Source organism: Delphinus delphis, chromosome 6 (genome assembly GCF_949987515.2).
Source record: "Delphinus delphis chromosome 6, mDelDel1.2, whole genome shotgun sequence".
Classification (NCBI taxonomy): domain Eukaryota; kingdom Metazoa; phylum Chordata; class Mammalia; order Artiodactyla; family Delphinidae; genus Delphinus; species Delphinus delphis.
In genome coordinates, this window is record NC_082688.1 from 23,885,562 (window position 1) to 23,911,663 (window position 26,102).

Below are 26,102 nucleotides of genomic sequence, written 5' to 3' on the forward strand. Positions count from 1 at the left end.
CTCTTTACGACACACTGAAATCCACGTCACTTTGAACCACCACCCCACCTGCTTCTCTTACCTGGAAGACTCAGTAATAAGTTACCCTTCTCTTCTATGCAATGCCCTTTCAGATATGTGAAAATAACCCTCGACTTCCATTAAGGTGGCGGTCAGCAAAAATTGTCTGGTCTTTGTCTCAGTGGTGCTGTTAGCCAGTTTCCCCATTTTGTACTCAAGCATTTGACTCCGGAAACCTACATGCAGCACGCTGGTGGGGCTCTGGAGCCAGACGATCTGGGTTCAGAACACGTTCTTCTCGAGCAAGTTATTTAACCTCTCTGACCCTCAGCTTCCCTGAATATAAACTGCAGATACTAGTGCCGCCTTGGAGGGTTTGTGAAGACTAAGACGATATATGTGAAAAGCCTAGAGAGCTGCCTGTCGCAGGTGTCCAGCAGACATTAGCTACTGTGTGTCTGTGTGGCCATGATTATCATCCCTGGGAGGATGAGCCGTCAGATCTGGCCTTCCGCGTGCGCTTGGGCTCCTCGGGCTTTCCATCTGTCATTCTCTGTGTTGGCTCTCACCCTTAGCTTCTTGTCACTCACGGTCTCGATCAGAATCTCTTCTCTTCACATAAGTCACCATTTAAAAAATGTAAAGGCCCTCAAGAAGCAGTAGAAATCTCCTTCTAGAATACTGTGAGTCAGAGGCGTTGAGGGCACTCTTCGGGGAGCAGGTGCTCGTTCTCTTAGCTCTGCTTCCAGCCCTGGCCGTCTCTCCATCTTGTCTGCCTGGTTACCGTGAGAACTCTCAGAAGCTTTGCTGAAACCACCAGGCAGCAGGTCTATGGCATCACCTCATCTCCTTGTCTGGAAATCTTGTTTTTGCCTATTTTTAATTTTTGTTTCTATTCCGGTTTTGTATGCATGTGTGATTTTCTAATCTTGTTTTGGAAAGGCAGTGAAACTACTGGGACCTATTTTGAACTTAGGGAACTCCAGCTGGCTCACAGTCCTATCCTGTCCTCTCTCTTTTTCTGGAGCGCCTGCACCCATCTTGTTCCGTGGTGTCCTGGGTAAGAGGGCAGATGCTAGGGCCATGCTTCCTGAATTCGAATCCCTGCTCGGTCCCTTCCTACCTGTGTGGCTTAGGAAACCTGCAGAACCTCTACGTAAAATGGAATAATAATGACACCGATCGTCGATTTGTGGAGTAACTGAATGAGTTAATACAGGCAGCTTTCTTGGAACAGTGCTTGGCACACAGTAAATATTATACAGATGCTAGCTAGCAGTAATAGTAGTTTGAGTACACCTTAGTTGTTGCCGGGGCTGTACTATTATTGTAGTATTATTTATTATGATTCTTCAAATTGGCTCACCTTTTTTTGCTTTAAAAAATTTCCTTTGGGGCTTCCCTGGTGGCGCAGTGGTTGAGAGTCCGCCTGCCGATGCAGGGGACATGGGTTTGTGCCCTGGTCTGGGAAGATCCCACGTGCCGCGGAGCGGCTGGGCCCGTGAGCCATGGCCGCTGGGCCTGCGCGTCCGGAGCCTGTGCTCCGCAACGGGAGAGGCCACAACAGTGAGAGGCCCACGTATCACAAAAAAAAAAAAATTTCCTTTGAAATATATATCTGAAATGGAAGCCCAGTATCACTTGCCATAAAAAGAAGGTATGTGTAAAAATGCAAAAACCACAAGACAATGTTTTTAAAGTCTAAATAAATATTCTTGCCTTCCAGGCTGTGAACCCAAGGCGTGCTTGCCCACACACTCATGTGCTGTCTCCTAAAAAGAGAGTTAAAGTACTAGGAAGATAATGTTAAAGCTATCCTGGACCCCAACTGAGAAACTCTCTATGGCATACGTGGAAAAACCCACTTTCCCACCGTGTGGTTCTATGCCGTTTAGTACAGAGCCCCATCTCCTCCTAGCCTCCTACCAAATCCCACACTTTGCAGGCCTTGATCTGGGCCATTGTGGTATGTTATAGATGACAAGACATCGGCCTTGTTGTCTGCAGAATCTCCCCATATGAAACTGTGCCACGTTTGCCTGCCTGTTCTGTGACTCTGGGGAACGTGGATACTCCAGGTTTTCTCAGAAACTGCCCATGGAGGTGCTACTCTCAGAGCTCATGAGGTCTTTCAGTGGTGCTGCAACTCCTGCGAGCCAACACCTGAACCCATGGGGCAGCCAGGAGCTCTCCTCACCTGTGTTGGGCTGCTCCTTCCCCTTCAATGTTGGCTCGGCCCTTCCCAGCTGCAAGATCATTGTTCTCCTTGGAGAAAAGAGAGCGCCAGTGGGCGTGGTTAGTGACAGACACCTGCCCCGATGGCAGTCCCTTCTTCCCCTCATTCTGCCTGTTCCAGCTCAGGAGAAAAGGCCCTTTCTTCCATCCAGGAGGCCTCACTTCCACCGGCTGCCCTTGTAGGTCCTGGCCCTCCTGTTTTGTCCTGATCGGAGTCCGCTCTGAACCTGAGCTCCTCCAAGGTCTCCATGTAACCTGGTGGGTTGGTTGGTTTCCCAGCCCTTTCTTCCTAATGGAACCCCTTCCGGCTGGTTCCATCGGGTTAGAGATTCCCATCTCCCGCGAGTCAGGGCATTCCCTTCGTAAGCTCTGGCCCTGGGAACTTACCTCTGTTTATCAATGGTTGGAAACCTGTTCTCAAATCCAGGCGACGCGTTTCCTCCCTCTCCTGTTACAAACGCTCAGGTGACCTGAGCCCTTTATCCTGAGGTCCCTTATCTGGTCCTCACCACCCCCCTGAGTTCCTCCTGATTAGGAGTCAGTCACTCCAGGCCAGCAGCTCTGTCCCCTACTTCTTCCGGGAGATGAAGTTCTTGGCATGTCCCGGTTGCTTTCTCCCATATTCTGCATTTTGCGGGGTGAGCCTCCCCACAGGCGAATAGCTGGCGGGGTCCCCGTCGCCGCTCTGTGCTGCGCTCACGTCTGTAGGTGCTGGAAGCCCTGCCCAGGGGCCAGTGGTCAGTGAGGCGCTCCTGCCACAGAATAGCTTTCATTTCTCCCTCTTTTCATTCCGACCTAAAACGTTTTCCATTGTGTTCTCCCTTCAGGTCCATGGGTTTCCTCTAAGAGGAAACAGAGGTATAGAGGTATATAGTCTTTCCATTGAAAGGGTCTTCTCCTTCCCCTCCCATCAAGGATGTTTCTTCTGGGGGAAAAATTATTTTTTACATCTATATATGCTCCATTTCCTATATGTAGGGTCTGACACAAGTGGATTCACTCTCTGAGCCTCAGTTTACTCTTATGCAAAACAGAGACAATGATGGTATCTACCTCATAAGATTGTTTGGAGACCCAGATAAAATAATGTCCATAAAAAGCACCATTTAGTGCTTAGCATATACTGATCAAGATAGTAGGCATTAGGGAATCCCCTGGCAGTCCAGTGGTTAGGACTCCGAGCTTCCACCGCAGGGGGCCTGGGTTCGATCCCTGGTCGGGGAACTAAGATCCTGCCAGCCGCACAGTATGGCCAAAACTGAGGTTCAGAGAAGCGAAGTACCTTGCCCAGGATTGCAAATTAGTGGAACTTATCAACCAGGAGGGAAACTCAGGATGTGCAGAAACTTCTTGTTCTTTCCGCTACACCCCCGGTGCTTAGAGGTCCAAATAGACCTAAAATCTAAATTTGATCAAGGAGTAAAGAGAGTCCAGTTCTGGTCAGATTCACTGGGAGTCTCTGGAAATAGAGGTATTTGTGGCTCAGCCCTGCACGGGCTCGTCGCTTCAGAGCGAAGCTTGCCATCAGCTGTCCTGGGGGCAGGACCCTTGGGAGCCTGCAGCAGACAGCTACACCCCCACAGATAAGGAAGCAGATGCAGGCCTGCTGGGTGTTGGCTCTGCCTCGGGTTCTGTGGACAGCAGTCCTCCGTGTCTTGGAGAAGCTGGGAAGTGGCCACTAACCAAAATACCCAGGTGTACGGTTTACAAGTAAACTCTTAACGCCGCCTTTTCAGCAGCATGCTTTAATTTCACATATTCACTGTGACGTTTGAAAATAAGAATAGAAAAGCTCTTTTAAATTACGTGCCTCTGTTGGTTTATACCCCCTCTCAGCTGTACGTAAATGTAATTTTTACCCAAGTTGATGCAGCTGTAGGCTTGGAGAGAACATTTGTTTTGAATGCGTCAGAATTTGACTTGATGGATCTATGATGGGATAGGCAGCTTGGCCCTGAGCTTTGCTTCGAGGCCAGAGGCAGGAGTGAGGCTGCTAGGGAACACGTTTCAGGATTTGGAAGGGGGAAGAGAAAACGGGAGAGGCCGTGGGGAGCCACAGCAGCCCTGGACCTGGGGCAGCCCACTTAATCCTGCTGAGCCCGGGTTTCCCCCTCTGCTGTCTGGCACGCGTCAGCTCCGTAGGAGTCGTATACGAAAGCACTGGTGGGGCCTGCGGCAGCAGTGATGATAATGGCCACCGTCACCGCTGACCTGCCCCCACCCCGCAGTGAGCCTGGCACTGCACACCACTCTCTCCAGCCTCTGTCACCATCTGGGAAGCAGGTGCTGGCCTGTCTCTCAGGTGAAGAATGTGAAAGTCAGAGAGCTTAAGTAGTAGCAGGTTCAAGGTCACAGGGCTCACCGTGGAGGAGAAAATGATCGTAGCAGACGTCGGTCTGGCTCCCAGAGGTGTGCTCTTAGCGGCTGTGCCGTGAGGAGTGGACGCCGAAGGAGGGATGAGGTAGAAAGGGGTGTTGAGAGCAGAGAAGGGGCCGAGGGACGGGGGTGTCGGGTAGAGATCGCTCCTAAGTCGAGGCCCCACGTTGGAGGCTCTCCTGTTTCTCCAGCCGTTGGACCCTGGTGATGAAGGAGGAAAGTCTGTGTGCTCAAATTCCAGCTCCAGCTGGAGTGAGAGCTGTGGCCTGGCCCCTGGCGGGTTGACCTCCCCCCCACCCCCCAGCTGCCCAGGGGAGGAAGGGAGATTCCCCGCCCACCCTCACAAAACAGACGCAGCCCAAAAGTGGCCTCGCCTGCGTCTCTCTTCTCCCAGCAGCTCTGAGTACCTGGTGCAAGTGAGAGGGCTCTGGCCAAACATCCAACCCGTCTGCCCAGTAACCGCCACGAGGACCGCCGCACAGCCGAGCCTAACCCCTCCCCGCTGGTTCCCTTGCAGACCAAATGCCACCAGTACTGGCCCTATCCTCCCGAGGTCATGGAACACGGCAGCTTTCACATCCGCTGTCAGTCGGAGGACTGCACCATCGCTTACGTGTTCCGTGAAATGCTGGTCACGAACACCGAGGTGAGCACTGCATGGCGGCGAGTGGTCCAGGGGAGGGCACAGGTTAGAGGCAAGCGCTGAATCAGCATCCACCGTGGGCCCGGGTAGCGCTCTACTTCTAGGTCAGTCTGTGTTTTCACCTGGTGGGCATTTCAGTAGATGTACAGACGGCCTGGAAAAGAGCCAGCACCCGTGTCCACAGCAGCATAGTTCACAATAGCTGACAGGTGGAAACAGCCCAAGTGTCCACTGACAGAGAAATGGATAAACAGAATGTGGTGTATTCATACAATGGAATCCTAGGCCCCCTTTACAGAGAAGGAAGTTCTGACACATGCTACTGCATGGTTGAACCTCGAAGACATTATGCTGCGTGGAAGGAGCCAGACCCCAAAGGTCAAATACTGTGAGGTACCTGGAGTAGTCAGTTCACAGAGATGGAAAGGAGGACGGTGGTTGCCAGGGCTGCGTGGCTGGGGAATGAAGTTAGTGTTTAATGGGCACAGTGTTTCAGTTTGGGAAGATGGAAAGGCTCTGGAAGGAATTGTACATAATGTTTAACATGGTAAACTTCTTGTTATGTGTCTTTTGACCATAAAAAAAAAAAGAGCCAATGTGGGTGGCCCTAATCGTAAGTACCATAGGAGCAAACGGGAAGAGACCACTGTGGGCAGAAGTGGTGGAGGAGACATCGGGCAGGAGGTGGTCCCATCGGAACCCTCGAGAGTGGGTGTTTGGGAGCGTATGGAAGGCGGGTGGGCAGGAGTTGGCAGTGACCGTGGCAGGATGGTACCCAGTGGCTAGAAGAGTGTCCGGAGACAGGAGCTCCCTGGCTGGAGGCCGGAGTGGAGCCAGGGTCCTCCTGTCCACCTGCCCACCGTCCAGGTAACTCAGCGAAGCCACTCTGTCTCTTCGCAGACCGGAGAGGAGCACACCGTGACGCATCTCCAGTACGTGGCATGGCCAGACCACGGCGTTCCCGATGACTCCTCAGACTTTCTGGAATTTGTAAACTATGTGAGGTCCCTGAGAGTGGAAGGTGAACCCGTCCTAGTTCACTGCAGGTACTGTGGCTTGTTGGCTCTATTTTTTTAATACTCATACTCCTTGGGAAAGGCCTGGAGAAAGTTGGCAGGCATCAAGCCCACCTAAATCCCACAAGACTAGATATGCTTTTTACAAAGCTCTCTTTGCTTTCTTTCTTCACAATGTCAAAAGATCCGGACAGACTTGTGATTGCAGCGCAGAACTGGAGAACAAACTCCCTCCCTCATCTGTCCCTCTGTTCCCAGCTGACTGACCTCACAGCAGATGCGCATAAGATGGGGGGTGGAGTTTGCACGGAAGGGTGGGTTTCTTCCCGTTGATTTTTAAGCCCCCGGTCTGTTCAAGAGCACACCTTGAGCGCGTGTTTTGTGTTCTTTGAAGGTCAGAGGAGGAAAGCTCCCTCTGAGTAAGCGTGGGAACTGGCGAGGAGCTGAGCTGGGCTGTGCAGAAATGCTGTCTGAGCAAATCCCGTCTCTGCTCCTTTCCCCCCAGTGCTGGGATAGGTCGAACCGGTGTGTTGGTCACCATGGAAACATCCATGTGCCTGATCGAGAGGAACCTGCCCGTTTACCCACTGGATATTGTTCGGAAAATGCGAGACCAGCGTGCCATGATGGTGCAGACATCAGTGAGTAGAAATCCAGTAATAAAAATACTAACGATGGCCAGGCCTGCACGAAGGGCTTTTGCAGGTCGAGAGACCAAGGCCCCAAGGGACTGAGTCACTTGCCCACGGTCACAGAGCTTGTCAGGGGCTGAGCAGATCCAACACCCACCCCATCCAAGTTCTGCCTCTCGCTACCCACCACTTCTGCTGCCTCACAGTTTGTTTCCTGCCAGCCGCTTGGCCAGGGAGCAGCCCCGGTTGCCCTCTGCATTGTCAAGCCACTGACCCGTCATGTGTCTGTCCATCGGAAGTAAGCAAGGTCACCTGAGGGTTTCACCCCACCCGCCTGCTCCTGGGTGAGCCTTTTGACTCAGCAGATGTCTCACACGGCCCTACTCTCTCCTCTTCTGGGCTCTCTCCCACGTACGTCACGCCTGGGTACCTGGCACTGCAAGTGTCCACAAGAGGAAATATTGTGGCTTCCCCCCAGAGCTACAGCAGGGGCAGTGGGGTGGCACGGAAAGTTCACGATTCACACTCCCCCACATACTGGGCAACCTCTGAAGAGTGCCTTAACCTCTCTCTAAGCCTCAGTTTCCCCATCTGCAAAATAAGGACTACCCCGTATTCATTCATTCATCCGTTCAACAGATAATTGCACGAGCAGGAGAGACCTGAGCTTATATCTAGTAGAACTGGATCAGTTGACTATAGATCTCGGCAGCAGTGGGAGGAGTCCAAAGGGAGTCTAAGCTCGGGAAGAGTATCGAAAGCTGACTTCGGAAAGTCAGGGCTTTCTGGAGGAACGGCCTCCGAGGCCATACCCCCCGATGGATGAGGAGAAGTTAGCAAAGAAGGGACTGACTGGGACTTGCCCTGAGCTCTGTGTCCTCACGGACTCATGGACCAAGCTCATAAGATTTCTCTAACGATGGTGAGCTCATGTTTTAAATTCACGTGCACCCAGGAAACCTGGTTAAGAAAAAAAAAAAAAATCAGGTTCTCTGCCCTGTTTTGTGGTATGGAAGACCTCATTGCTAGTTAAAGAATGTTTAAAGTGCATCTTCTGGGCACATTTTCTAGCTGGTGCAGCTCAGTCTGAATGCTTTCTTGTCATCCAGGACACATCAGTCAAACAAGTCTCTTAGGTGTTTGTTAATATAAAGAACCTTACCCTGTAGAGTGGCTTTCAGTGGCTTTCCTTTGGAAGACAAAATCCAGACTCTCTATCTCAGTGCAAGGCCTTCTGCAGCCAGGTCCCAGCCCACCCGTGCCACCCTCCTACCAGACCCGCTACCGACAGCTGTCCTGGGCCAGGCCCGTGAGCCCTGGCTGTGTTCCTCTGAACGGGCCGCCCTTTCATTTCCACGTACACTGGTGTGTACACTGGAACAGCCACCCTGCAGCAACCTGTGTCCCTCCCTGACTCCCTGAGACTGCCGGTGCCTCCCTCTGCCGTGTTTCCATGCCACGGTTGCCCAGCCCTCATCACATAGTGAGCTCACAGGTAGGTGTGTCTTCTCCACACCGGGTCCCTGATGTAGCCCAGGGCCTGGCTCGGCCGGAGCTGGAGCTCAGGGTGTTTATGAGTGAGGTGAAAGAATACCTGTGTCTGTGGTCTGATGCAGCATTTGTGGAACTGCTGGCCAGCTTGACGGCTTTCTGTTCCTTTCCAGAGCCAGTACAAGTTTGTGTGTGAAGCGATCCTTCGTGTTTATGAAGAAGGCTTAGTCCAAATGCTGGATCCCAGTTAAGATGACTGTGAAGACGTTCATTCCTCTTTCCCAAGGGCGTCCTCCTTCTCTCTGGAAACAGCAGGAGGAATTTGTAGGCTGTGGGAAAGGAATGAGCATATTTGAACCCAAGCACTTTAAATTTCTATTAAAAGAAAAAGGTATCGTGTACATAGGAACTGTGTAGATAACGCATGCGGTTATAGCATCATTTAGGCCCGCACCTCCTCCGGAGAGGTAAGCAGAAGGGGATCTCAGTTTGGGGCCTGTCCTAATGCCTCCCTCCTTCTCCGTCTCCATATTCCTGTAAACCATCCTTGGGCAATTGAGAGGGGACGCCAGCAACCCTGTTGACCTCCCAGAAACGAGATGGTGTGGCTGTTCAGAGTTGCTTGGATGAGTTGTGTGTATATGTGTATAGGACTAAGGGCTGAGCTTTCCGTGTGTCTGGGCGGAGCTGGAACAGTCAGCATTCACCTGCCCTGATGCTAACGAGAAACCCCATGAATGTACTGAACGGCAGGGGGTGGGGTGTCAGGCCTAGGGGCAAGCGGTGCCTTTTCTGCCCTCCCTTCCTTGGTCCCATCTCCCTGCCACTTCCAATATTCACGTTTCTGAGACTCGTGTCCAAATGCCCTGCCTTCTCCCTGCATTAGCGACCCTCCTCAGGTTCACACCAGCGCCTGAACCGGGCAGTGCAGGCTTCGGGTGAGTTTTCAGTTGAGACTCTGAGAACAAGGACTCCCAGTGTTGTCCCACGTGTTCGTTTTTGGAGCAGGTGCCTGTTGCCTCTGCTTTCCTCTTGCTGTACCCTCAGCACCCAGGACTGGAACCATCCATTACTGAATCTAAGACATGGATTGCTGCTACTTCGAGCTATTACACTTGAAACGTTACAATTTTCCTGAGGGGAGATGGGATGTCACCTAAATATTCAGAATCTTTGGCCCTTCTGAGAAAAGATCTAGTCGTTGAGCCATGGGAAACCCAGCTTCTAGAGGGTTGCCTGTGGAGGTGTGTGTGTGTCTGTGTGTTGTGTGTGCTCCCACGGGTGAGTGTTTCTTGGGATTCCTAACTTGATTCAAATTACAGTTGAGTTTATATAAAGAATGAGTCTCTGTATAGAAGAACAAATGTGTGCATTCACTCTTAGTTACAATGGTCTTCGTTTCATTTCAAAGGAGAGGATCAGACTATCTGAATATAAACACAATTTGATGTTAATTTATTCTAAGTACACCATGATTTTGATTGTCCTAAAGAATTCTGCCTTTGTTAATACTATGTTAATTTTTTTTTAAATTTGTGACAGGATTGTAGCAAATTATTATTTAAGGAAAATAAATTACGTAAACATTCTAAAGTGGTATTTTGAAATAGTGGTTTTATGTATCCAGAAGAAACAGCTAAGTATCCAATTTCTTAACGGGATTTATAGAAAAAGGATGGTTTCATGTTATAGTGCACTGAAATGAGGCCGTTTTGATGTTTAGCAAACTGGGCTAGTTGAGTAGTTTCCTGGTCACAAACTGGGTAAAAGACCTTTACTGTAGGGGCCAGGTTTCTAAAGGTTGTCTCCAGACCGAGCATATTTACCGCATTCTTTACATCTTTTCCCCACCGATGTTCTACTGTTACATGGCCAGGGTGGAGGAAGATGTTGTGCCGTGTCATGAGCCATACTGTGCGACAGGAGACACCGAAGCCCCATCCTTGTCAGCATAATGCCAGGCTAGCAGAGTGTAGCAGCAGAGTCTGGAGCTAAGGGGTACGGGATTTGGTTTCTGATTCCACTCAACAGCTAGCCCTAGGCCTAGTCACTTATGCACTTTACCTCCATCTTCTCATCTGTAAAATAGGAGAAATAGATAATACTGAGGACTTTGGGTCGGATATGAGGATTGAATAAGATGATGCTATAAAAATTTTCATCAGCTGGAATCTGACACTGCTCTGGATGAATTACTTTGAAAAGTTAACTTATCAGTGACTAGCCTCCAAATCCATGAAACAGAAGTAGAAGCAGCTGGGTTTTTGTAAGAGAAAATCGCTTTTCTTCTCAAGAGCACCAAGGGCACAAAGGAGTATCATACAAGTACTTCTGGACTCAGAAAATTTGATCAGCCAGGCACCAAAAGAGAGGGAAAGCTGAAGTGAATTTAAATGCCGTCAGGATACTGAGCAAATCATGGCCATTTGATAAAAAGGCATCCTCACCCTGTGTGTAAAAGGCTTGTGAAGTCTAAATGAGTTTGGAGATTTATGTTTTATTCTTTTTTTAAGAAACAAATTTTTTCATATGGTTGAGGAAGTGCTGCCGTTCTTTTACATACATCAATTTCCAAAAAGTTTACCGAAGGTTGCAACCAGCCTTTTTCTGCCACTGTGCGGGCCAGTAGTTCAGACTCAGCAGATGTTACCAGGAACAAAGTCCATGAAATCCTGGGGAAGAACAAGACAAGAGAGTTACCGAAAGGAGTAAAATATGCAGGTTGATACTACGGATGCTACCAATTAATTTATGGAGTTCAAGATTCCTGCTTCATCACCTTACACACTTAAGCAATTATACCTGAGAAGCCCGTTTTAGCCCAAAGTGAAGAATGTCATCAAAATCAGGAAAAACATTTTGCCTGGGAAATTGGGGTATGAACGGAGAAGACATTTACATCCTGTGTTCTGGCACTCTCGGAAGATCTAATTAGACTCGTCGATGTGCAGACATAAAATGGGAAATCCCTCCTGGTGTCACTCCATAGAACCTGCACTAGGTGTTTTGATTTTCCAGAACGAGAGATCCAACTCAGTTTGGTTGGGGGAGAAGCGGGGAGGGTTGGATCACAAACTTGGGCTGGTCTTTAGTTCCTACCACAGTAACTTATACTTCAGTTTGCTTTGAGATTAGCATAGATGCTGTTGCTGCCAAGTTGCTGGTTGATGTTTCTTGTTCCTCGTAGAAGTTATCGTAGAACCGGAGGCAACGAAGAGGCAGCATCAATGGGAAAGGGTGGGCAGAGGCAGGATGTGGGTCTAGGTTAGACTTAGACAAGATGTGTCGCCCTCAGCCCTCACTTTCCTTCTAAGTAAAAGGGGGAGTTTGGGCTCGAGGGGATGAGCTCTGGTCTTTTTCAACATCTGCCGTTCTGGGAGTCTATTCCAGAGAGTCAAGGTTAATCCTAAACCAAAACCTCCAGTAAGCTACTGGAGAGAGATGTATCACGTTTCTGGAACTTGTCTCCAAGAGCTGGTCCCTCAGACCTTGGCAAAGACTCTGACCTCAGCCTGGGAAGCCAAGCAGGGAGGGAGTCCAATGGCCGGGCTGTCCGGCATCTCTATAACTCACGTTCCCTCTAGAGCAACCAAGGGATTTGTGTTGTCATGTAGTTTTGAAAAGTATCTTAATTGATTAGCAATATTTTGTCTGTAAAGTTGGAGTGTTTTTCATTCTGACCTGTTCTTTCAGTGACTCTACTGAAAAACAATTTGATCAATATAAAAACATTCAAGCTATGCAACACTGTTACTGTGTGTTGACATTTTTATTCTGATGTCTTGATTTCTGGAAATGTTTTCTCATTTTGTTTGCTTTTTTTTTTTTTTTAAGTAAGTGTTAACTCTCTTGGAGGAGAGTCCTCTCTGCCATCTCCACCTTCCCTTGGTGAAGGATGACCATGGACAGCCTTGACCTTGTGTGGCAAGTTCTAGATCAGAAATAGATTCAGCTGTCATGACAACAGTAGCTTACACAAAGTAGAAGTTTCTTTACCCTCTCCCATGCAGGGCTGCCAGGTGGCTGCATGATCCCTAGGGTCTCGGGTTCCTTCTGACTTGTTACTTGGCCATTCCCAGTATGCAGCTTGTACATTGAGGTCCGCGATGGCAGCTCCAGTCGTGTTCACATTCTAGCAGGCAGAATGGAGGAGGGAGGAGGAGAAAAGCAAGACCCTTCCCTCAGGGCGTGTCATGTAAATGTGTGCGTCTCATCAATCCGAACTTACAGGACCATACCTACCACAAGGGAACCTGGGAAAGATAGTTTTTATTCCAAGAAGCCATGTGCCTAACTAAAAGTCAGGAGTTCTGGGAATCCCCTGGTGGTCCAGTGCTTAGAACTCAACGCTTTCACTGCCGAGGGCCTGGATTTGATCCCTGGTTGGGGAACTAAGATCCCACAAGCTGCATGGTGTGGTCAAAAAAAAAAAAAAGAGCTCTAAAAAAATAAAATAAAAATTCAGGAGTTCTGTTTCTGAGAAACAAGGAAAGAATGGGTTTGAGGGACAATTAGTGGTCGCTGCCATGGCTCAACCCTTTGGTGTCACCTTTCTTGTCTCACGTTGTCCCTGAGGTAGACAGCTCAAACCCCAGCCAGGTATGGCATGGATCTAAAGCCAGAATCACATTTGAGTGACCTGTGGTCCTCTCTGTCAGCTCTGGGTGGCTTCTTGTGGTCTAATGACCTATAAACTCACTCAAGTTATTTTCTCCCAACATAGCCCATAAACAGTCGTGAAGTAGAAACAGGAAAACGGCCACTGAAAACTCATTCATAAGAGGAGAGAACAGGAAACACTGCTGCAAGGGGTTGCCCAAGCCCACTGCAGGAATAATGAAGACGCCTCTGGCCGGCCATCGAGTCCCTTGGATGGTCACCTGACAGCCCAGTCCCACTCTGGGAGGGACTCCTTGTCCACTGACCTCCCTGGCCACATCCAAGGTGGGGCTACAGAGCTTTTGTAGCCCTGCTTACTCCTAGGGCAGTTTGGGAGGTGCCCAGGGTTGTGATTTCTCTGCCAATAGAATTCCACCAAGTACCTACAGCCGGAGATCTGGTCTAGACCGGTGTTCTGTGCTCTGCCTGTGTTTCTTCTCAACTTGAAGGTAGCGACTTTGGGGCCACCTGACCAAGAAGTTTGGGTGGGAAGGCAACACCCACAGTCTGATTTTTGGAGCTACTGGTTTGCATTTTCCGGCAGAGAAGTCTTGAAAATGGCTTGCTGCCCCAGCCTGTCTCCTGCTAAGGCTGCCACTTCAAGGCCACTGCTCTTAATAGCTGCAGTTTGGAGAACAGAGGCTGTTGGCATTTTCTATGCTTCAAGATTTTAATCAATTTTGATTACAGGCTAGAGACCGTGCGTCCCTTGGTAAAGCAGGATTGCCTTCCATCTCTGCTGCAGGCTGTCTGGCTCTAGCCCCAGTTCATCTCACTTTTATATGACTTTGTGAAAAGCAACAAGGAGCAGCATTCACACTTTAATCACTCTCCCACCATTTCCTCTATTGCCGTGACCTCTGTCAGCATGTGGTCCATCCAGTTTCATCAAATGTTTAGCCATTATATAAAAGACAATATTCTTGACATCCACTGCCTACCAATTCCACTAAGCCAGTGCTACGTTTTAGATGTTACTTGCAGCATCCCATTATCAGTTATCAAATTCTGAATCCAAAAGCCAAAGTAAAGGTGGTTGGAGCAAAGTACAAGTTTTATTTCTCACATAAACACAGGAGTCCAGAGCTGGTACAGTGGCTCCATGATCATTGGGACCTACACCCCTCCAATCTTCAACGTACACCTTCACCTCATAGTCCAGAATGGCTGATCCAGCTCCAGCCATCACATCCATGTTTCAGCCAGAAGAAAAGAGGAAAAGGGACAAAAAAAAGAATGCCCCTTCCCTTTAAAGATAATTCCTGAAAGATCCATAGACTACTTGATTAACACATAGTTAACGAGAACTTGATCATAGGGGTGCATCTAGCTGCAAAGGGGTGAAGAAATGCAGTCTTTACTCTGGATGGCACTCTACCCAACCAAAATTCAGGAGTTTTGTTATTGAAGAAAGGGAAATGATTATTAGGGCACAATTAGCAGCCTCCCCTACAGATCCCTTGACTTCAGATCTACTGAAGGGCTGACATATGAGGAGTTAACACTGCTCAAGACCCAGCACACAAGAACAAGTGCAATTATGTCACTTAAGCAAAACACCCACCATCCTGAAGAACAGCACTGACAGCTCCTAACATCATCAGCGCTCATCCATTACATACACGAATCATTTGAATAAGAATAGACTGATGGGCTTCCCTGGTGGCGCAGTGGTTGAGAGTCCGCCTGCCGATGCAGGGGACGTGGGTTCGTGCCCCAGTCCGGGAGGATCCCACATGCCGCGGAGCGGCTCGGCCCGTGAGCCATGGCTGCTGAGCCTGCGCGTCCGGAGCCTGTGATCCACAACGGGAGAGGCCACAGCAGTGAGAGGCCCGCGTACAGCAAAAAAAAAAAAAAGAATACAGGTCATTCTTCTTCTATGGCCACCCTTGTATCCTTTGCTAGTTAATCCCTATGCCTCTAGATTCCTCTCGTGGTTGAGGAAGCCACCAGAATTTCTCCTTAGGCTACCCCAGAGCTTCCAACATCATTGTCCGAAACAGAGGAAGAGCCAGAAAAGAAGACTTGTTGGGACGCAGCGGCAGAGGTCCGGGGAGGAATGGTGGCAGTGAAGACAAGGTAGGTGGTCGTAGTCCAGACATATTTAAGAGGAAGGGGTATGGCTTGATAACTGGTGGGTGTACCAAGGGAGGAGCCAAGGATGGGGCCAGTTTCAAGGTTGGGCAACTGGGTGGGTGTGGGAGCTGCAAACAAGGAGAACTAGGTGTGGGGAAGATGAAGAGGTTGTTCTCTGAGTCTGAGGTCTGACATTAGGGACACATGTAAACCAGTCAGAGGAGTCTCACACAGCTATATCTGAACGTGAAAGTTTACTCTTAAAAATGGTGTAGGCATTTCTGGGTCCTGAGCACTGCAAACAGCCACAGTAGATGTCTTCTGTGCCACTCTTGTTTGAATGTTAGTCCATTCAATTGACTTCTGTAATCAAATCCAGTTATTAAAATAGCCCATCTGGGGTGAATATGCAATTGTCATAGTCTCCTCAGGCTGCAGTAACAAAATACCATCAACTGGGTGGCTTAAACAGCAGACATTTATTTCTCACAATTCTGGATCCCAGGAAGTCCAAGATCAAGGTGCCCGCAGATTCGGTTCCTGGTGAGAGTTCTCTTCTTCCTGGCTTGCAAACAGCCGCCTTCTTGCGGTGTCCTCACGTGATAGAGCAATCCCTGATGTCTCTTCTTTTTATAAGGGCACTAATCCCATCATGGGGGCCCCTCATGACCTCATCTAAACCTAAATATCTTCCAAAGGTCCCATCTCCTGATACCATCACACTGGGGGTTAGAGCTTCAACATAGGAATTTGGGGGAGGACAAAATCCAGTCCATAGCAGCGAATTCATATATTTGATCATAATTGTAACCAGAGGTCCAAATTCTGAACTTCCCCACCCCTCCTCTGCCTGCCTGAACTCTCAGAGACCTCACTCTCCCCTAGAGCCCCACAAGCAAGACAGACCAAGAGGGCAGCACACTGGGGCTAAGGAGAGATCCCCAACCTTGGTCTGGACGTCAGCCTCTGCTGGTCGGTGGTCTCAGCACAGGTGTTATGCATAATTTTCTTTAGTAGTGTTCAGCGTTACCCTGGCCCCCTCCAGCCTGAGGGAACAACACTTCTCCTTCCTGAGAGGGTGGGGTAGTGGGATGGGGCAGGAGCAAGGGAATACCCTCTTTCAGCCCCCATCAGCAGTACCCACCCCAATGCATTTCCAGAGTTATGCATCCCACCCCTCAGCCAGGTGGCTCCTGGGCAACCTCACATTTTTGGCATCTCTGTTCCTCCATTGATGACGATATGAATCAAATTGTGCCCAGCAGCAGCTGCAACCATGCTTCCTCACACTGACCAAGGGAACCATTCGGTCATCTGTCCTGCCCTGGAGCCCCAAAGAAAACCCCTCAGAGCTTGATGGGTTTCTGGCCTAGGCTGAAACACTCTACCCCACCTGGAACTCCATCCACGTCTCACTTGCACTTTGAGAAATGGGTCCATCGTTCCTGTTGTCTTTCAGAACTGCTCATTTACCACCCAGTGCCAAGCCTGAGGTTCCAATTGAACATTTTCTGAAAATAAGCCTCATGCCTCAGAGGCTTTAACTTCCATCCCATCATTTAATGCCAAGCAGACAATTGTGAATAAAGGGAGGAAAGGTCTCTCCCCTGCCCTCTTCCTGCTACGCGCGCGCGCACGCACACACACACACACACGGAATACCCCAGGCAGGAAGGGGAAGGGTGGTAAGTGGTGCTCTAAAGTCGTATGGCCAGTATCAATGTCAAGATCAGATCTCGGAACTGGTCCCTGTGGACTCCACTGCGTGAACTGCTGACACCACAACACCACTGAACCCCATCCTGCTTTGGACACTGGATGAGCTGCCCCTGCAGCTGCCACCCTCAGAGAATGAACCCACACAGTCCCTGCCGCCTGTCGTCTCTGAGTCCTGGGACAGATGCTTCTCACTGGCAGAACCTAGCATATGAGCCCAGACCTAGCTGCAAGGGAGGCTGGAATGCAAACATGTGGCCTTTTCAGGGTCTGTAATGGGAGATGCAGAAGGGGATCTCTGCCTTATGTGGTAGAAGTGTTTCCAAATTTAGAAGCTGGATGACCAAAACCAAATGTCCACTATAATCCACTCCTACTGCCTTCTAATACCCTTCCCATACTTCTAAAACGTAACAGTGTGCCTGCCTGACATGGAACGACCATCCCTTATACAACTGAAAATCTGCTCACCCTTCCCCAAGAGGGGTCAACCAGGACGCTTATCAATTACAGCAGCAGCAATTCCTTTTCTCCTAGGTCATGATCTATCTCAATTTCCTATACTATATGGACTAAATTGTATATGACAGCTATCAGCATACCCTATAAAAAGTACAGGAAAAAGAAAAGGGGAGAAGAAAAATTAGATTAAATATTTTAAAATATACACGACACAGCCAGGAAAAAATACAACAGAACTACATGATGTGTAAAGGCATTGCCCACAGAGGAGACCTGTCTGGACTCTGTCCAGAGTGTGAGGTCAGAGTGACCTTCAGGGCCCTGGCCAGGAACTTAGCTCTTAGATTTCACCTTAGACACCAGGTGCATGGTTTTGGTTGCAGTGAGAGACCTACCTGGCAAAGGCAGAGGTGTGTAAATGAGAACAGGCTTGATAGTAATCAAGGCCAGTAAGTCAAGTTTCTAAACAAAAGGTATGCATGCTATTTATAAACTAACCATAAAAACTCAGAAACCTGAAACAAAAACAACTGAGAGATGCCTAGAAAAATACATTCTAAAATAAAAAATGTTAGAGTCCTTCAGCAGTTCCTTGTTTCTCGTATTAAATCTGGGTCGTCCTCAATAACAAAGAGCTTGTAGGAATTCTAATTTTGGCTTATGTAGGCATTGTCCAAAAGCACAGGGAGAGCTGATCCCTTCCCCACAGATGCCTCCACCTCCAAACGCCTTTATTTCTATATTTTACTACTTAAATAAATTGGTGAGCCCTCCCCCACAAATTCTTCTATCATCTTCTTTCTGCCTCATCTCAGGAAAAGCTCTCCTCTCTCTTTTCTTCATAACATCGAGAACTAAATAAAGAAATTCATAACAGGATTCTTCATAAAGGATTAAAGGTGGAAACCACCCAAATGTCCATCAGCTGTTAGATGGATACACAAAATGTGGTCTAGCCATACAGTGGAACATTATTTGGCCATAAAAAGGAAAAAAGTTCTGATACATGCTACAACATGGATGAACCTTGAGAACACACTAAGTGAACAAAACCAGACCCAAAAGGTCACATATTGTATGGTTGCATTAATTTGTGTTGTTCAGAAAAGGCAAATTCATAGAGACAGAAAGTAGATCAGAAGTTGCCGGGGGCTGGGAAGAAGGGGGATGAGGAATAACCGCTAATGAGTATCGAGTTTCTTTGGGGGGATGATGAAAATGTTCTGAAATCAGAGAATGGTGTTGGTTGTACAATGTGAATAAATTAAAAACCATTAAATTGCCCACTTTGAAATGGTGACTTTTATGTTAAGTGAATTTCATCTCAATTTTTTAATTGTTAAAAAAAACAAGCTAAACTAAAAAACAGTGTCATCAGTCCCCTAAGTTGTTCTGAGAAGTAGGTGGTTGCAGATGTCAAAACGATAAAACCATTTGCAAACCCACCAACCCAGTAACTCCACTTCTGGGAACCTGACCTAAGGGAATAATTTAAAGGTTTTGCTTATGACGTCAAGACAGTTTTTAAATGTGTCCTTGCAGTGAGATGTTTCTATAATAGTGAAAACTTGGAAACAATCTCAATGCTCATCAGTCTGAGTCTGGTTCAATAAAGTTTGGTGCATTTTTGTTATGGGATACTGGGTAGCTCTGAAAGTCGATACAGATATCCACACACAGAAAGAATCTTGTGATATCTTGATAACTAAGTAACTCGGGATGCAGAATAGTATTACTGTGTGATTCTAACTATAGATAAAGTCGGTATATTGTGGTGGCCAAAAATATAGATTGGGGAGCAAAACAACCTAGATTCAAATCCCAGGTCCTCACCATTTGCCAGTTTTAAGTCCTGGGGTTAGATAGCTAAGCCTGTGTTTTCTAACCTTTCTGTGTTTCACCTGTGTTTTCTAACCTCTGTGAGCCTGTGTTTTCTAACCTTTCTGTGCTTTTCTAAGCTTCAGTTTTCTCATCTATAAACTGGGGGTAATAATATCTATGTCATAGGGTTGTTGTGAAGAGTGAGTTATTATGTGGAAAATTAGACCATTCGTGGTGCATAAAATACAGATCAAAGATAAATAGATACGTACATAGATAAATGGATACACAGATGATAGCAAAAAGTCAGAGAGGGGGTGGGGAATCCCAATATGTTAAGAGTGGCTGTCTCTAGGGATAGGGTAGTGGCTGGATTTCCTTTTCTTTTTGCTTATCGGTATAGTCTAAGTCTCTGCAATGGACATGCATTACTCTAAAAGTTACTATATAATTTTTAAAAAGCTGGAATATTGCTACTGATGCACATATACTAAAAAATGAAAAACGTTGAACTTTGCAGTGAAATTAAATGTAAGAATCAGACTTTAACTCTTCCTTGTGTCAGACAGGATTCTTCTGATTGAAAGTGACAGGAAGCCAACTCAAATTAGCTTAAACCAAAAAGGAGGACTCCTAGGCAGGACACTAGGGCAGTGTCAGAAGGGAAGGAAGACTTCAGGAAGTAGGACAGCTCAGTGGAGGGATTGGATTCTTAAATCCTTTTGTTTCTGCTTCTCTCAGTCTTCATTATCTTGATGCCTTCAAACGGCCTGGCTGATGGCTGATCCCCATAGCTCCAAAACCAGAAAGGAACGAGCGTTCTCTCCACGCCCATTCAGGGCTTCTCAGGGGAGCATTCTGATTCAGGTTAAGGGCTCTCCCCTTGGACCAATCACTGCGACCCCGGGGTTGGTTAGTGAGTCACAGCCCCATCCCCACACAACTCGACTGGACTCAAGAGTGGGAACAGCTCCCCAGAAAAAGAAAGAGTTATTCTGAGTAAAGGCGAAAGGGCCCTGACAATTAGGTCAGGCCCTGTAATGAACCTGTCACTGGCCAAAGCATTTGATATGCTGGCCTCATTGCATAAATGCCTGGAGAGTGTCCAGAGGCCTCCTCCAGAGTCCCAAAAGTTACAAATTCCTGCCTCATCTTATTCCAGTTTAAACTGTATTACGTCAAGGACACGTCTTCAAGAAAGATCTTTCAATCTCTTTCTACTTTGATTGACATCACTCTCGAACAGTATTCTACTGGTTAATGTTGCAAATATGATGTGGGTTAAATGGATAGGTCAATTTGGAATTCCAAACCTTCATCAGAAGATGACCTGTTTTTTTTTTCTTTTTTAAGGTGTTTTTTGATGTGGACCATTTTTTAAAGTCTTTTTTGAATCTGCTACAATATTGCTGCTGTTTATGTGTTTTGGTTATTTGGCCATGAGGTGTGTGGGATCTTAGCTCCCCGACTGGGGATCGAACCTGCACCTCCTGCATTGGAAGGCAAAGCCTTAACCACTGGACCACCAGGGAAGTCCCAGGTGATGACCTGTTTTAACACACCTCTTCCTTGGCGAGCTCGAGACGGCCTGTATTTGTCCACTACTCTAAGGAGGAGGGTCTGTTTGCCTAGGACCCCCAACACTGTCTTCTTGCCCCCACCCCTCACCAACCCGGCAGGAATGTGACAACTTCTACCCTTAGCAATTCCCGCAGTTAGTTCTATCTTTTCTTTTCCTCATATCCACATGCCACACGCCTTCCCAGTCGTCCAGGTCCACCTCAAATGCCCTCTCCTCCAGGAAGCCTTCCTTGCCTGCCCCTTCCTGAACTAGAGCCATGTTTCCTCCTCTGTGATGGCTTGGAATATGATGCCTCTCGAGTCACTGGTCATGCTCATCTTATCTCCCTACTGGAGAGAGAATCATGCTTGGTTCATCTCTGTGCCCCTAAGGACACACACATAGTGATAAGCAGTTACCAGTAATGCCTGTTGAATGGATGCAGGCCAATACTCTTTACATGGCTGACCTCAACTAGGATCCTGTGCTCCCTAACACTGTTCCTCTTCTATGTTACTTTACACCCTGTCACCCTTATCCCCATGGCAACAAGTTTTTAGAGGGGATAGGGGAGATGGAAGAAAAAGATTTCTAGATCTGATCACATAAAAATTCAGAATATCATAAACACAATAAAAAGGCAGTCATGAAACTGCAAGGGCTTCTCTGGTGGCACAGTGGTTAAGAACCCACCTGCCATGCAGGGGACATGGGTTGGAGCTCTGGTCTGGAAAGATCCCACATGCTGTGGAGCAACTAAGCCAGTGAGCCACAACTACTGAGCCCACATGCCACAACTACTGAAGCCCGCACGCCTAGAGCCCATGCTCCGCAACAAGAGAAGTCACCGCAATGAGAAGCCCCTGCACCACAACGAAGAGTATCCCCTGCTTGCCGCAACTAGTGAAAGCCTGCGCGCATCAACGAAGGCCCAACGCAGTCAAAAATAAAATAAATTAAAAAAAAAAGAAACTGAGAAAAATATTTGCAACAAATTCAAATAAGAGATGCCATTTTTAGCTTAAACTTGGCAAAAATAAAAGTTGTGGTTTTGAAGCATATTTAATGACAATTTTATCGAAAATATTTGAACAGAGAAAAACCTAGAAAGTCAACACCATTTTAATAGTGATTAGATCAAATTTTTGTGATTATGGGTTGTTCTAAGTTTTTCTCTTTTCCAATTGTTTATAATAATTAATAAGCATTACATATATAATCATAAGAACAAAGAAACAGATGCCACCTTTTGCTGAATTCCCTATAAGATAAAACTCCATGTTGCCAAGGAAGTGGTGAGATGAGGATGTTGGAGTATAAATGGGTACAACCAGGAGGACAGGATATATTAAGTACATACTAACAGTATATGTTAAGAACTTTAAAAATGTTGACATTCTTTAGCTTAACTTCTATATCTAACTACTGACTTAATGACTGGAATAAAACATGACTAGGAAAAACTACTTTTAGTCATTGATTCTAATGATTAGAATAGCAAGTGACCAGGAAATCAGACAGACGGAAACAATGATTTACATACAGCAATATTCATTGCAGAGCTTCCTAAAATATGAAAAAATTGGAAACAACTAAATGTCCAATATCAAGGATATGGGTTAAGTAAATTATGGTCCTATAATGGAATAGTATGCAATCATGAAATGCCAGTTGTAAAGAATATTTAAATAAGATAAAAAATAGTTATGATATAATGTTCAGTGTAAAAACTCAAAAAAAACTAGATAAATAGTGCGATCTCCAAGGTATGTACATGTGTATGTGCATACACATGAAAAGGGACTCAAGATTGTACCAACATGTTAACAGTGAATATCTCTGGATTTATGAATTATGGGTGATTTAAGTTTTCTTCATAATTACCATGTATTTTTTATAATCAGAAAAAAATAATTTTTATAAGGTCCCCATGATTTTTAACTAGTCACAGGTTTAACTAGTCACAACCTAGCTTCACAAATGCACATTACTTTGACCTAGCAACTCAAACTTTAGGAACAGATTCCTCATGTATATTCAGTTATTCACAACAGCACGGTAATGGCCAAAGATTGGAGACAACTTGAATGCCCAGCATAGAGGTCTAGTGAAGTTAATTATAATACAGAGTTACAATGGAGTCTTCTGCAGTCATAAACAAGAATGAGGAAGACTTCCCTGGTGGCGCACTGGTTAAGAATCTGCCTGCCAATGCAGGGGACACAGGTACGAGCTCTGATCCAGGAAGACCCCACCTGCCGCGGAGCAACTAAGCCCGTGTGCCACAACTACTGAGCCTGTGCTCTAGAGCCCACAAGCTGCAACTACTGAAGCCCGTGCGCTTGGAGCCCGTGCTCCGCCGCAAAGACAAGCCACCGCAGTGTGAAGCTTGCGCACCAAAACTAGAGGAAGCCCGCGTGCAGCAACGAAGGCCCAACACAGCCAAAATTAAATAAATAAATTTATTTTAAAAAAAGAATGAGGACGCCCCTTATTGCTTTGTCATTATTATTATTCTATACTTGTATATTGTTCTATAATATTAATCATGGTAAATATTCTATACTATTATTGTATTGTTATTATTATATACTAATACAGAATGCACTCCAAAATAAAGTGTTAAATGAAAACAGCAAGACAACAACAAGGTATAGAGGAAACTTCCAATTGTGTAGAAAGGGAGAAACGAATATGCATGTATACAGATAGATAGGCTTGTCTATAACTATATCTATAGACAGTTGCTCCTAAAGGCACAAAGTAAGTCTGGAAGGTACACAAGAAACTGGGAACACTGGATGCCTCTGAGGGGGGCACAGAGGTAGGAGAGAGATGTTTTACTATAGACCCTTTGGTACATTTTGAATCAGGAACTGTATTGCCTAGTCAACATTAAGTAATGCATAAAACTAGAATCGAAATGAACAACCACTGTTTCCTTAGCATCATTGTTAAGAGCTTGGATGGTGGATTCAAATTGCCTCAATTTAAATCCCAACTGCATTGCTTGATAACTGTGTAAACATTAGGGAAATTTCTTAATGGCTGTAAGCTCGTCTCCTAAACCACATAATAGAGGGTGATAATAACTCCTGCCTAGAGGGATTGCTGTGAGGATTAATGAGATTATTAAATGAGGGCTAAATGAGATAATCCATGTAAAGTGATTTATTTTATACATAACATTTTATTTTTATTCCTTGACTGCCTTGGGGATGGCCCATCCACAGGTCAATCAGAATATTCCCTGCCTCCCCAGAATGGGACCTACTGCATGAGCTTGTGCAGATCGAATGAGTTAATATAGTTGAAACCCCTGAAACAGTGCCTAGTTCATAGGGAAGTTTAACAACTGTTTTTCACAGAAACATCCTTTAAAAGGACAGTCCCATTTCCCCCTGACATCTCTGAATTCACGGGCTCCCTTTACTTCAATAATTTTATTATATCTTTCCTAGAATTTCTATGTAGACACTTTTTAAGCCCATGTATTCTTTTCTCATACTATTCTGTTCTGGCTTTAGGCTTAAAGTATCTGTTCCTTCCTTTCTTTATCTCTTCAAACATTTTAAACCCGCTTGTTTTAAACTTTCTTTCAGGTTGTTTTATTATCTTTAATTCTTGGGGTGCAAAGTCTTGTGCTAGTTGCAGCTGCTGACTGCTTGGGGCTCTCGCGTGGGTTATACATGGATCACAAGCCCATCTTCATGGGGTTTCTGTGAGCACCCCGGACTCCTAACTGTGGAAGTGTCCCTATCCTGGAACTTCATGGAACCTGAGGTCCCCTGAGTTTTACCAGTTCTGGACAAGTTTTAACTTGTTCACTTGGAATCCACTTGGAAACCTCATACCATACAAGTGATGGGAACTCAGACTCCATGTCGGCATGTTGCCCAGAGGCAGGAGGTAAGGTTTTCTCGTTCTGCTCCCATGGTGAGGCAGCCTTGGTGACTCCTCGCTTCTTTAAGTCAGGTAACTCATTTTCATCTCCCTGAGAGCACAGAGCCAGTGGCTGGACTCCCCTCACAGGCAGGTATGAAATCTCCAGCCCCGAGCCCTCAGCTTTAATATACTATTAGCGCCTGACTTGAGCTCTGCCTGATCAAGGTTGTGGCATGCTTGCTTCGTGGAGGGGAATATATCTATGAATCCATGATTTTGCCGATACCCAAAGAGAGAAGTGGGGCCTAGAAGCTTCAAGATGAGGCTGGGAGAAAGAAGCAGAAAGCTTCTGGCCTAAGTACCTTCCTGGAAAATCAATTTTCAAAAACAAAAGAGACAACCCTGTGGAAAACCTCAAACACCTCTGTATTGAAAAGGGATTGGGAGGAAACATCCCCAAATGTTACCTGACCTGGTTTTAGTGTTAGAAAAATGAATAAATTTTCTTTCTACTCTTCTATATTTTATCCCTTTTCTGTTCCCCCTTACCTTAGAGAACAGAAATCATAAGCCATTTTTTAAAATAGTTTATTTATTTTTGGCTGCATTGGGTCTTCGTTGCTGTGCGCGGGCTTTCTCTAGTTGTGGCAAGCGGGGGCTACTCTTCGTTGTGGTGCACGGGCTTCTCATGGCGGTGGCCTCTCTTGTTGCGGAGCATGGGCTCTAGGTGCACGGGCTTCAGTAGTTGTGGTACATGGGCTACGGAAGCCCATAAGCCATTTTTTAAAGTGTTTTTTCGTAGTGATCACGTTGTAATGTATAGAAATTTTGAATCACTATGGTGTCCACCTAGAACTAACATAGAATTGTAGGTTAGTTATACTTCAATTTAAAAATAAGAACATATAATCACAGTTTTCTAATAGGTTCTGCAGTGAACAATGCTTATGTTGTTCAAACTAGTGATGCAAACACTAATTATTGATATAATTAAAAGTAGGATCAGGGCTTCCCTGGTGGTGCAATGGTTAAGAATCTGCCTGGCAATGCAGGGGACACAGGTTCGAGCCCTGGTTCGGGAAGATCCCACATGCCACGGCGCAACAAAGCCCGCGAGCCACAACTACTGAGCCTGCGCTCTAGAGCCCGTGAGCTACAACTACTGAGCCCACATGCCACAACTACTGAAGCCCACGCGCCTAGAGCCCGTGCCCCACAACAAGAGAAGCCACCGCAATGAGAAGCCCGTGTACCACGACAAAGAGTAGCCCCTGCTTACTGCAACTAGAGAAAGCCTGCGCACAGCAGTGAAGACCCAACGCAGGCAAAAAATAAATAAAATAAAATAAAATAATTTTTTAAAAGTCTTTAAAAAAAAGTAGGATAAAATTTGGGGGAGGGGATGAGGAAAGAGAGGTGGAGTTATTAAATCTTCATCCCTTGTAACATTTACCGTTTAAAAATTGCTTTTTCTCTTTTCTTATTATTGTATCTATATGAAATGATAGGTGTTAACAAAACCTATTGTG

At 46.5% G+C, this 26,102-nt stretch overlaps 1 protein-coding gene across 3 annotated transcripts in view; it reads left to right on the forward strand.

Moving 5' to 3' along the window:
* The window catches only part of PTPN3 (protein tyrosine phosphatase non-receptor type 3), a 109,758-nt gene extending 97,247 nt beyond the window's left edge, over positions 1-12,511 (forward strand). For all 3 annotated transcript variants that reach the window (XM_060014356.1, XM_060014358.1, XM_060014357.1), the window contains 4 exons: positions 5,129-5,257; positions 6,155-6,300; positions 6,776-6,911; positions 8,567-12,511. In XM_060014356.1, the coding sequence (XP_059870339.1) occupies positions 5,129-5,257; positions 6,155-6,300; positions 6,776-6,911; positions 8,567-8,644 (489 nt within the window). In that variant the 3' untranslated portion in view covers positions 8,645-12,511. The remainder of the gene's footprint in view (positions 1-5,128; positions 5,258-6,154; positions 6,301-6,775; positions 6,912-8,566) is intronic.
* The last annotated feature ends 13,591 nt before the right edge of the window (positions 12,512-26,102 follow it).